This window comes from Mastigoproctus giganteus, chromosome 12, assembly GCF_048544385.1.
Source record: "Mastigoproctus giganteus isolate SK-2022 chromosome 12, ASM4854438v1, whole genome shotgun sequence".
NCBI lineage: Eukaryota > Metazoa > Arthropoda > Arachnida > Uropygi > Thelyphonidae > Mastigoproctus > Mastigoproctus giganteus.
In genome coordinates, this window is record NC_143586.1 from 21,922,557 (window position 1) to 21,936,243 (window position 13,687).

At 34.0% G+C, this 13,687-nt stretch overlaps 1 protein-coding gene across 1 annotated transcript in view; it reads right to left on the bottom strand.

The window, feature by feature from the left end:
- Positions 1–13,687, bottom strand: part of LOC150076771 (BAI1-associated protein 3-like) — a 350,663-nt gene that overhangs the window by 27,281 nt on the left and 309,695 nt on the right. The window contains exons 29-31 of the mRNA XM_090386647.1: positions 10,088–10,169; positions 5,741–5,779; positions 65–188 (exon numbers count right to left, since the gene is read on the bottom strand). Of these exons, the coding sequence (XP_090242773.1) occupies positions 65–188; positions 5,741–5,779; positions 10,088–10,169 (245 nt within the window). The remainder of the gene's footprint in view (positions 1–64; positions 189–5,740; positions 5,780–10,087; positions 10,170–13,687) is intronic.

Sequence of the window (13,687 nt, forward strand, 5' to 3'; positions counted from 1 at the left end):
TTTGAATTTAGTACTTAATAAAAATGTTTCCTTAATTCAAATAAAACCATTTATAATTACTCACAATTCAAAACTTTCATCAAAGAATGGAAACAAAGTCTTCTTCTGTACTTTAGTTCTTTGTTTGGTACAGTCCAGAAAAAAATGTCTGGGTACTAGTTCTATTATAACAAAAGGATCACTGAATCCTAGAAAAAAAAAAAGACAAATTAGTTACAATTCAAATATTAGATATAATTTTTGACAAAGATCTGAAATGTACTAGTCCATTATGTTCTAAACACATTATCAATATGCATTTTAATTTATTAGACAAACACAAGTCTTGCATTATCAACCCCCACCAATCCACTTTCTCATAATGCTCATTTTTACTAATAATGTGGAATATTTAAACAAGGAGTTTGAAGTAATAATACTTACTTTCCACTGGTTATAAGTAAAACTAATAGATCTTACATGATGAAAAATAGAGGCTATTTCAATCTTGCTTTAGATTGCAGATCAAAATAAAAATAATTTGTGGTACAAATGTGGATCCTCACATATGTACTGCAAATTCTGTTTGGATAAAAGGATTCTAACTAGGTAGTGCTTATCATTTACACTGGAGAGAGGATGAAGGCCTGAAGGAAGTAGTTAATTGCATAGAGCTGAAATTCAGAATGGACAACAGTCAGCTGATGTGGAAAAAAATGGCTTGGGCAAAAAAAGTTCAATAAAAGTGCCCCAGAAGGAAATTATATTGTATACAAGAATACTGTATACTTACATTATGTAAGTTGCTCGATCCATCCATGAAAGAGCTATAAGAATGGATAATAACAAATTAGGTTAGAACAAATTGAACTCTATTACCAAAACAATGGCAATTTCTTTCTGTGAATACTGCCAATAAAAAAGATTAAGACCTGTGACTGTGTTCACAAAATAGGTTATGTATATGATACAGATTTGAAGAGATAAGTAGCTTGTCTGAGAGAGACAAACTACTTATCTCCTTATATGTTTGGTAAGAAGACACTACTATATTTCTTATCCAGCCTTCAAACTAAAGGCTGCTTGGAGAAAGTGTCCACATAGCCTCATATTTAAAGTTCTAATTCTACCATGTAGAAATGAACATCACTGCATATTGCCTGTCCAGTGACAAAGCTGCTTCATGGTGTTTTCTCAAAAACTGCATAATTTCTCATCTATTCCCACCCAAATTGAATCCAGACAAATGGTTGCAGGGTTATTTGAAGAACAACTAGTGAAATCCTGCTAAATGTAAAAGGCAGCTTGACAAGGGGCCTATAAATAAATAAATAAATAAATGATCTTTATTTAATGTACTAGAAGAATATAAAAAATATGCCTGACTGTGTTTGTTTGTTTGTTGTTTTCATCCGTATGGTTGCAGCCGACTTTCAGAGACTTTATTGGCGAGCTGCCTCCATGCTGTCCAGTCTTCAACAACTTCTTCAAGTCCTTCAATTTCATGCCAGTGTTTCTCTTGATGGTGTTGAGCCAGCATGTTCTTTGCTAACCTCTTCTCCTTGTTCCACTGACCTTTCCTAGCATTATCAATTTTTCAGTGAATTGGATCGCATTGTGTGACCAAAATACATCAATCATAGCTTGGTGATCTTAGTTTCCTGTGATGTTTCTGAAATTCTTGAGCTTGTTCATAAAGTTTTCTGGTGTAAAATACTGGAGTAGGTCGGCATGTCTTTCTCCAGTGGTGGTTCTATTATATGGTATGGTATGGCTGTATAATACTTTACTAATTGAAACTCAAAGTCTTTAAAAATCTATATCTTTTCCGGTAAGGTGATATTTTGTCTCAAAATTAGATACAACTAATCAATGTGACAAACTTTTCTACCTAATTAAAGTCCCTGCATCCATGACTTATAGAATTTAAAAAGCAACTCTTTAAACTTTCAAATACCAGCACTATGCTAAAACTGGAATTGACAGTTAGAACAAAGAATGCTCTAACTGCCAAAACAGACTTATTGTAAATTTAGCGTAAATATTACCTTTCCATAATTATAAATAGTCAAACCTGACAAACCTTATCACACTATACTCGAGTTTCACAAAAGAATTTAAAATAACACCTTAAACCCATATTTATAAACTATTTAGCAAGAGCACATATAAAACATTAGTGAGGGGAACATATAAAAGTTCCCCTCACCAATCTTGTTGCCCTTCTCAACACTCATCCAGCATCTCTACATCCTTCCTAAAATGAGGCCTCTAGACCTGTATGCAGTACTCAAGATTTGGCCTGACCATTGCCTTATACAATCATATAATCACCTCCTTGTCCCTACTAGCAATATTCCTGTATATCATTGACAAAACCCCATGAGCTGTCCTGGAAGATTATCTGCACTGCTCAGAGAACTTCATATCTAACTGCACAATTACCATCATGTCTTTTTCATTTTCCACTACCCTGAGCACAGCACCAGTTGGTATGTTAATCTGGGATTACTGCTACCTATACAGTACTTTGCATTTGTGGATGTTAAACTTCAACTGCCATTTTTCTGCCCATCGCCTGATTTTTCTAGATCTTGTTGCAGTAGCATATCTTGATTACTGTAATTAACCACTCTACCAATTTTTGTATCATCTGTAAACTTACACAACAGACCTGATTGTTCAACGTGTTGATGGAATAAGAGCTTGGAGTCAAAAAAAAAAAAAAAAAAACTGAAATGCAAAGAGTAATTGGTTGGTTTCAATCTTTAGACCATCTTAACACCACCAAATTCCTGAATTTTTTGAACTTTCTTGAAATTTCCAGGAAAAAAAAAAAAAAACCTACACACTTATCTTATCAACCTCTAGTGACAGCCATGTATAATTTTTAGAATTGATATTGGTGGAACTCTCTCTCTCTCTCTCTCTCTCTCTCTCTCTCTCTCTCTCTCTCACCCCTCAGCATTGAATTACCAAGAACAAATTTAAAAAGATAAAAAAACAACTCATAACTCACAATATTTATCATAATGCCAATGAAAACTGTGGAACATAAACAGTAATTTCTTCACACTAAACATACGAGGGGGTATCAAAAAGTTCGTACCCTGACCTAGATAAAACATCAGTAGGAAGATGCTGTTTTTAATATGCGTTGTCTACATATTCAATAACTAAAGTGAAATTTCATTCCCGTAGGTGATCGTGCACCAGAGGTGGATCCCGGAATCTGAAGAAGGATGCTGTGGTTGACAAAGTAGAGTATCAAGCAGTGATCAAGTTCCTACATTTGCAGTGTAAGAAAGCTCAGGAAATTGATGAAGAAATGAAAGCTGTGTATGGGCAGAATTGTTCCTCCTATGACACTGTAAAAGAGTGGAAATGGGGGTTCCAGTACAGTCATACAAGTCTTTGATGAGCCAAGAGAAGGAAGGCCATCAACATCCACAGACAGTTGCAAAGATTGAGCAGCTGGTGCTGAGTGACAATTCATTTCATTGCAAATGTTGTGGGAATTAGTTATGGGTCTGCCCACAACATTTTACATGACCATCTGCACATGTTTAAGGTCTCCACACAGTGGGTCCCAAGATTATTGAAGCCTTTGCAGAAGCAATGTCGAATGCAATGTTCTCACCAACTGTTGGATTTGTGTTAATGTGGACGTGGAGAACTTTTTTGATCAGTGGGTGACAAATGATAAATGCTGGGTGTGCCAGTATGATCCAGAGACTAAAGACATGTCAAAGCACACCTCCCCTCACTCCCAAAAAGGCAAAGACCATTCCATCTGCGAAGAAGGTGATGTTGTCAATGTTTTGGGACAGAAAAGGGGTTATCCTGACAGATTACCTACCTTGTGGTTCCACACTTACCGGAGAATACTACAGAAATCTTTTGAAAAAGTTACAAGATGCTTTGAATGAAGGTGAAAAGGCGTGGAATGTTAACCAAAGGGGTCCATCTTCTGTCAGACAATGCACTGACTCACACGGCTGTTGCCACCACAACTTTGTTGCCCAGTGTGGCTCCAAACTACCGCAGAACCCACCCTATTCTCCCAACCCAGCACCGTTAGACTTCTTCTTGTTTCGAGAAATGAAGAAAGTACTGTGTGGATGCCACTTTGATATGTTTCAGGAAGTCATTAATGAAGTGGAATGGTGGTTTCAGGCAAAAAGTGTGGATTTCTACAATCAAGGCATTAAAAACTGATCCATAATTGGGAGAAATGTGTTACTATACATGGAGAGTATATAGAAAAAGATTAAAGTTACTGTGAAGTATCACCTTTCTAGAGCTATTATTTCTAGTAAGGGTACGAACTTTTTGATACCCCCTCGTATTAACACATTTCTAAGAAATAACAACAACATAGTCTGAATGCATTTACAGTGCTTTCTGTTGAAAAGGAGGATTTTAATACTAATATTAATAGAAAACTTCATCAGAAAGAAAACTGGTGCTTTGTGGAAAGCATAATGGAAAAATAATGGAAGGCATTATTTTTTTTAAAGTGGAACTTCAAGCCTATCATTAATTATCAAAAAACTAAAGAGATAAGAATATTTATTTGAAACTTTAATTTTGATCACATTTTCTAAAGTGAAAAACAAATAGATCTGATTTTGGGCTTTCCTAATATGTTTTATTCTTTCAACCAATATTCTTTTCATTTATTTGCTTCAGATTATGTCACATATCAGCAATATTGTGGACAACCGAAAATTTTAATTAATTTCTATTTATTTCCTTTATAACAACCATCTTGATATATCAAAAAATGTCATAGTTTGCCTTGCAAAGGTACTAGCTATATAATATTTACTGAATTTAGCCAATCTCAGGCAAAAGTGTATGCCTACAAAATATTCCAGGTTTTTCATCCCAAAAACATATGAATGACTCTTTGTACAGACATGATGCATGCAGAATCTTTTATCTCTATAAAGGAATATTTTTATCTCTATAAAGGAGCCTATATTGCATTGATGGAGAAATAACATAAGTGCATAGTGTGAATTTAGCCAAATTCACACTATGCACTTAAGTATAGGAAAACAATGCATAGAAAGAATCTAGACTGTAAATGGAAATAATCATACCCCAGGCAAGTAGAGACTACAAGAGCCCCATTCAAGTGTCTTGGTTCAAACATTAAAGAAAGATACAAGAAAGCCTTGTCTATGATGCCTTTTCTAACTGGTTATAATAGCACCTGGTCTTGATTCTAGATTAGCATACAATTGTATAGGAATGAATGCAAATCTACATCGGTATAAATATTTACTTGAATAGGTATATATATTTAATATATAGATATGTTAAAAGAATTGTTTTTCATGTTTAGTTCAATTTTATAGCATTAAAGGTACATAACTGCCTGTAAAGATATCAAATATTTTATTATTTTTGTTTTATTTTTTATAAAAGAGAACCTTTAAATCCTAATCATCCTAGTATTTAAAGGATTCCACAACACTGATCCCATCTAGTTCACATCTCACAGCTTTTTTGCATTTGGCCTTTCAAACTGCAGAACTAGAAGATTTCATTTAAGAAGCGAGGAGGAGGATCTCATAAACATGGAGATAAAGAAATTTAAACATTATCAATTAAAAGAGAGTTAATCAAAAGAAATTTAATTGAATTAAAGGGATTAAACTATCTCGGTGACATGATTTAAAAATTAACATTAAATATCAAAAATTGAGCAAAAACATAGCCTATTAAGTTTAAAAAATATTACAATATTCACCTGTTGGATCTAAAGGCAGGAGGTCTCGTGCATTCAACACTGAAAAAAAAAAAAATATATAAATATATATATATACACTAATTGTCAAGCTATTTAATATAAGTTAATAATTTTGTATCACAACATAGTTACTGAAATTGTAACCATATAATATTATGATAATAAACAAAACATATGTCTTCAAGTTAGATAATTCTTTGTTTAGAAATTAGCTAAGTAAAGGTAACCAATTAGCACCACAAAATCATCTCTGCTGAAACTTTACCAAAACAGCACAATGCAATAGTAACTATCTTGCTTCAAAAACTTCATTTCAATTTCCTGAAAGATTCCATAATCTGTAGCTGAAAAGGCCTCAGATTAGTTTCTATTAAAAGTTGAGGAGCATACTGATACACAAGTTGACAGATGTCACACAGCATACATGCATATCTGTGATAGAACAGTGTAGGCACATTAACAAGAGTGAAATGTAAATCTTTATTTTATTTCCTTTATGTCATTGTAATCACATCAATGAGAGCTGAAAGACTAGTGGCCAAATATATGTATTATAATTTCTTAGTTTATATCAAAATTTGAAATTCTAGTTAATGTGAGCTCCTCAGAGTAGTTAGGAATGAATTATTGTTGATTTTTATGTAGAGAAGTGTTCATTAAATTTTTATACACTGGTGGACAAAATTAAGGTATAAATGATAAAAATGCAATAGTTCATGTTAATGAAATTTGGTATGAACATATGATGCAATAGTAAGTGTATAAACTTACGGGTAAAATGCATATCATTTCTGAAAATGACAGAGGAGGTCGTAGACCTAAACTCTTTCACAAGAGTTCTCAAAATTAGTATGGGCTCATGCAGGTGATTTGCTAGAATGTGTGGTCCTGTGGCAGTGAATATTTTGAATGAGTAATTGTACTCATATACTTGTATGTTGGTGCTTGTAAAAGCTACAGTGTGGAACATATGAGCCACACCCAAACAAAATTTCTGGATGTGCCACTGGTATTCCTCACAAAGTGTAACTGCTTTGCTATACTTAGAAGATGACTAATAAATTCTTTTAATTCAGTTTTAATTGCCTTTGATGTCATTTTATACATTCAATAAACAAAGTGGTCTGGAAATATTTTAAGAATAATTTTACACTCCAGTAGTTTTACACAACTACTAACAAATAATCATAAAACAAAGTACTGCATAAATGCAAATGTATAATTTGACTGTGAGTGCCATGACACAATGATAATGTGGCTGTGATAGCTTCAGCCATTCAACTGTACAAATGAAATGGAAAGAAATTATTGCAAATTTACATATCATTAAATAGTGTTAACTTTTGTAATAATAGTTGTAAATATCAACCTTAAATATATTTGGCACTTTAAATAATATCTATTACATATAAAACATGAAATATTTGAAAAACCTAAATATTGAAATTTGCAAAGTGTCCAGAATTAAGTCCACCATTGTATGAGAATGACATTTGGTAATGGAGTATGAGAGAAGCATATAGAGTAAACGAGATTAAAGGAAGTCCTGAATGGAGGAGGTTTTGTGCTGAAGATTCTCTCTGTTCTCTTGCTCTTTGGAGGGTTGGGTTAAATTTGTCTCATGTAAGCACTGAGTTAAAAAATGAGTCTGTAAAAGTCATATAAGTTATATAGGTCTATAAATTGCATGCATTCACGGTCAGTTTGTTTTGCGGAATGAAAAAAAAAAAAAAAAACGTCATCATAAGGGAAACGTCATACCATTTCTTGAGACTGGTTAACTCATTCACCAATTTAAAAGCCTTTTAAAGCATTTTAAATAGGTTGTTTGGTGAAAAATAATATACTGGAACAAAGAGGTAAGCCACTATATTGCTATAGAAGGCCATTTGAAAAAAAGTAGTATCAGCACGGATGTCTAGGTTGAGGCTGTTAACAGTTTTTTTTTTTTTTTTTTTTTTTCTGTTTATACTCCGGGACGACCAAACGGTCAGAGTTGACAAGATAGATAGAATACAAGAAACAGCACCGTATTCAGTAGTCACGGGCTTGAACCCCGGTCACTCAAGGCACGTGTACTTATGTACCCGCGCGCCTAACCACTAGGCTACGGCGGCCTCTGTTAACAGTCCCCCATAGGTCTATCATGCCGACTGGGCTAGCCGAGTGGGTAAAGTACCTGCCCGGCAACCCAAAGGTCGCGGGTTCGATTCCCGCCTCGGGCTTGGATCAAAGTACTGCAAAAACCTTGGGAGGTGCAATATGGCCACAGAAGCCGATGCGCCAACAACTATCAAATCAAAAAAAAAATATAGGTAGTAGCACTCTTAGTCTACATTCATGGTGTCAATGTAGGCTGAAAGTAAGCCTTACTGGTTGGGATAATAATCACTTGTAATCATTCATTTTATTTTATTTTTCTTCTTTAGAATTGTTAATACTTTAAACTTTATTTTATTGGTTTATCAGGATACTAGATTTTATTTTAAGTAACACTTATTTACTGTACTTTATTTTTATTTTAATTTTACTTTAGTTTTTTCCAACAATCACTTTTGCAACCATCCTTTTTTCAATTTAAATTTATGTCCCCTTATGTGTGTTTTCAGATAAAGAGTAAGGATGCCATTAGTTTACTTAGTCCATTAAACACTTCAATCAGGTCTCCTCACTGATGCCAAGTTTCCAGAACCTGCAATCTACAGAAATGCAGTTTTGTTGTTCTTCTCTGCATCCGTTCCAACAGATTTGCATTCCCTTCTAAAATGAGGTTCCCGGACCTGTATGCAATACTTAAGAAGTGGCCTAACCATTGCCTTATAATCACCTCCTTGTCCCTGCTGGCATTTCTGTATATCATTGACAAAACTGAATGAACAGTTCTAGTAGACTCTCAAGCTCAGAGAACTTTATGCTGGACTGTACAATTATCCCCTAGATCTTTTTCATTCACCATCATTTTGGGCATGGTACCACACAGTTGGTATATTATTCTGGGATTACTGTTAATTCTTAGCCCCTCTCCCAAATTTTGCTAGGTCTTGTTGCAGTAGTATGCCATGATTTCTGCCATTAACCACCCCCACCAATCTTTGCATTTTCTGAAAACTTAGACAGTAAGTTTGATATGCCTTCATCAATATCATTAATAAATACTGAAAACAGAAAGGTTCCAGCACTGAACTCTGATTGTTAGTTATTTGGTTTTTAGGAGCATTAGCAACTAAGGCCATATTGCTCCGGGGATATGCGGTGGTCATTCCCTGAACTTTCCGCATCCTCCGTATTTGGTGGTCACGGGCTCGAACCCCGGTCTAATCAAGAAGTGTGCTACGCACTGCTGCTCCTGCCCACCTGGCTATGGAGGCGCCCTCTGAACCCTGAGGGATTCCACTAATAACATTAGCCGAAGAGCAGTGCCATTTATAACTACCCTCTGTTTTCTGCCACTCAACTATTCCTTTATCCACAGCAGTAACTTTCCTACAATGCCACAATGCTTCAACTTGTATAGCAGTCTTTTATGGGGAACAACTTCAAAAGCTTTATCTATCATTTATTGGTTTAGTGTGTACTGTTGCAGTTGTTATGAGTGGAAGTTTAGAGTATGGAAGAAGACTTTTCAGGTGCATGATAATGCACAATGGTATTTATACAATAAATGCTTCACAAACATTTTCTGGATCTCTTCTAGTTCATCAAAAAAGGAGTACCATTATGATACTCAAACCTTGAACAAATAAGAATAAAAAAAAAAAAAAATTTGGAGTGTCTTAAGTGAAGCTGAGAGATCAGTATACAAGCTGTCCTGGACATGTCTCAGATTTTTAAATGTACAGTGGAGTCCTTTTTCTAGTGATGCTATATGATTTAAAAAGAAATTAGGAAATTAGGCGTAACTGAGCAGAAAGATTTCTCTGCAACCTGACATTGAATGAAATCAAAATGTATGAATTTTATTCAATCTCAACTATTGCATTGAGAAATATATTCTCTACAATCCAATAGTATTGTAACGGTGGCTTAAATAAACTGAGCTGTGCTTAGTGATAAATAATGATTTATTAATCACTAAGATTAATAAATAATGATTAATTAATCATTATATATATGATATTTAATGATTATCAATTAATTAATAAAGTGAATTGAACATGAGTGAAAAACTATAATAAAAATTCTATCCAATGACCAGCTAAAGATGGATAAGACTTTCCTTTGTCATGTTTCTATATCATAATAGCTTTTTAGAAAAGCAAAACATAATTTCGCTTGGTAATATATATAAAAATTATGAAACATTTTAAAGAACACTAAAAGTCTCATATCGTAATGGAAATTTCTTACCATCAACACAGAGGCTTTCAACTGAATGGTTATAAAATGCTTTAACTGTCAGGAATCCAAAATTGGTTTTTTCAAGTTTTTGCTAGAAATAACAAGAAAAAATTGTGTTTCAAATAATTATTATAATTATAATAATTCAACACATTTATTATATTATCATATAAGTTATAATTAGAGCTGTGAATTACATCATTATATTTCAAAAAAGATTGCTACTCATTAATACTGTTCATTGGAAATGAAACATTAGGGTGCTACTTGTGATAAGCTCAAAAAATCATTCTTTCTGGGAAAATCAGAAAATAATTAAGTTGTTAGTGGTAGTTAATTCCTACAGAGTCTCTGCAGAACATCAATATTTGGCTTTTAAGTGATTGTCTTTGAATGTGAGTGTACTGTTGAATACAATATTATCCATGTAATTGAAGGAATGTCTAAACACTTCAGATGATCAGGTTCAAAAATAACTTGTTTTAAGAAAAGCTGTTTTAGGCAGGAAAAATCTTTCTTTTTTTTCCCTTGCCATAATATTATGCAAATTTTTTTAAAGAAGGATTCCTACTACACTAACGGAAAACAAAAAACTGTTCATTGCATCATTATAAAAAAACGCACAGAATTTCACTGGTCTGCTTAAACAGATTACCCTTAGAAACAACTAGTAGTGGAGAAAAGGAAATCTGAAAATTTGTACACTGAACATCATCATCAGCCATTTTTGATCCACTGCAGGATGAAGGCTTCTGCAGCAACTTTCCAGTCCCTTCTGTTTTGTGCAATGGCCATCCATTTACTACCTACGAACTTGTGAATTTCATCTGTCCATCTCCGTCGTTGTCTTCCAGGTTTTCTTCTAGCTCCTCTTGGGTACCATTCTGTTATTTTCTTAGTCCATCTGTCATCATGTCATTGAGCTATGTGTCCTGCCCAAGACCATTATAATTCTTTAGTTTTGATAAGAATGTCCTTTACTTGAGTTTGCTGCCTAATCCACGTGTTTCTCTTCTTATCTAACAGTCTGATTCCCAATATAATTCGTTCCATTCTTTGCTGTGTAGTTCTCAGCTTCTCTTCCATTCTTTTGGTGAGTGCCCAAATTTCACTTCCATAAGTCATGGTGGGGAGTATACACTGGTTCATTATTTTACGTTTCAGACAAACTGGGATATTGCTCTTCAGTATGTGACTATATTTCCTGAATGCTATCCATCCAAAATTTATTCTTCTCTTGACTTCCAGCCATTTATCATTATTACAGCTAATGACTTGTCCCAGGTCAATATGAATCCACCTTTTAAATTACTGCTCCTTCAATGATTATATCCTTTCCTGTGGCATACTTGTTCATCATTACTTTTGTTTTAGCCATATTCATCTTTAGTCCGAAATCCTTACTAACAGAGATATAAACTGATTAAGATTTTCCTCTAATCCTTTGGGATTATGGCTTATGATCACAATGTCATCTGCAAACCATAGATGGTTTAGGTACTCTCCATTCACATTGACTTCTTTCTGTGACCTGTCTAATCTTCTGAAAGCTTCCTCAAGGGCAGCAGTAAAAAACTTAGGAGATAGTGTCTCCTTGTTGAACTCATTTCTCAATTTTAAATTTGCTACTGTCTTTGTCAAGTCTAATAAAGGAGGTAGCATTCTCATATATTTTCTTCATACCCATAATATATGGGGTATCTATGCCTTGTCTTTCCAGGGCCCGAAACATTGCTTTATGCTGTATGGAATCAAATGCCTTTTCATAATCCACAAAAGGAAGGCATAATGGTGTTTTTATATCATTTGTTTTCTCCATTAGCTGTGATATTATGTGAAGGTGATCCATAGTTGAGAATCCTGTCCTAAAGCCAGCTTGCTCTTTTGGTCATCAAGTATTCTTCCTAATCTGTTAGTAACGACCCTTGTGAACAACTTGTAGATGTGGGATAACAAGCTAATTGGTCTATAATTTCCAATTTCTGATTTATCTCCTTTCTTATGCAGCAAAACTATGATTGCACTATTCCACTCCTTAGGAGTCATGCCTTTTCTTATGCATTTTTGAAGAGTCTTTCCAGTTTCTGTGTCATATTTCTTCCTCCCAATTTTAACAAATCATAATACAGTAACTTCATCTTCTCCCGGGCTTTCTGATTCTTCATTTTCTTCAATGCATGTTCTACCTCATGTTGTGTGTTACTAATTTGTGATCCATCTTCCCCACTGCTGGCACCGTTCCCTCCCTCCTTGTCTAATTCTCTATAGTAGTCTTCTGCTATTTGAATTATGCCTTCTCTGCTATTTATAAGTACAACATTGTTATTCTTCAGTTTCAGGATCATTTTTCTTTCTGTATTACTGCTCATGGTTGCTGATTTTAATCTTTGTTTTCCCTTAATGCTTGTTCTACTTTTCTTGTGTTAAATCCTCTCATGTCCTCTCTGAGTCATTTTCAATGGCTTTCCATAACTCACTATACTCAATTTTATCCTTGTCAGTGTTTATCTTGCTCTTCATTTGTCGTCTTTAGTTCACCATGACAAGTGTTTCTTGACTAATTTTTTCTTATTTGGATTTTTTTTTACCTATAGATTTCTTGGGCTTTATCACTTTCAGAAAGTTGTGGTATTCCTCATCAATACCTGAACAGTCTGCAGAAGCTAAAACTTGTACACTGAACATAAAAGTGCAATTTTATATTTGATACTATAATCAATTTCCTCAGGAATTGTGTGATCTACTTGGATCCCAAGTATCACAGACAGGCTGATCATAATGCGATTAACAAAATATATATTTAAAGTAATAATTTTACTTATGCATAGTGGTACACTAGATTCTATGATTCACTCACTCAACAGCCAAAAAAAAAATTTAAAACAAAAGTTGTGCCAAAAAATTTTGGTGGGGGGGGGGGGGAGAATACAAAATTTGTAGAAATTCATCAAAAGAGCCAAATTTGTTGAAAAGAAAACCACATTTCATGGAAGCCATGAATTTTTTGCGCCCTGCAAAAATGTTCACTGTACAATAACTGAGCTGTATTCAATAATTAGTGATATTTGCAAAAACGTTATATTACTAACTTCATCTTTTCAAACTATTTCTACATTGCTAATGAAGTATAAGCCAATCATTTTATTATTTAATAAACTTACATTTGTAGCAACAGAAACATTACTTACTATAGAGCTAGATCATCCCTAGGAGTGGTGATAACTTGTATTCTTTGGTGAACTTATATAAGTAATTTATGGAATATATCTCTCAGACATTTCACTGTTGAAACTGCAAGTCTTCTTTTAAAGCAATCCTAGTTCATAGGGGTTTCATAATTTTTCTGAGTTGCCTTCTCAGAACACTTTTGCATCAAATTGAAGTATTATAAATGTATTATCTTGTTTCTTATGCCTTACAAATATTTACATAGGTCTTGCATCATACTTCACAATATGAGTTGTGTCATGCATTTATGGCAAACAGTGGTGCTTATCTTGGCAATGCACAAATATTATTTGTTGTAAATTTAGTCAAAACTTGACACAAACTTTATGGTAATGTGCTTCACAATATGTGATATAGGACATATGTGAGATGCCAAATGGT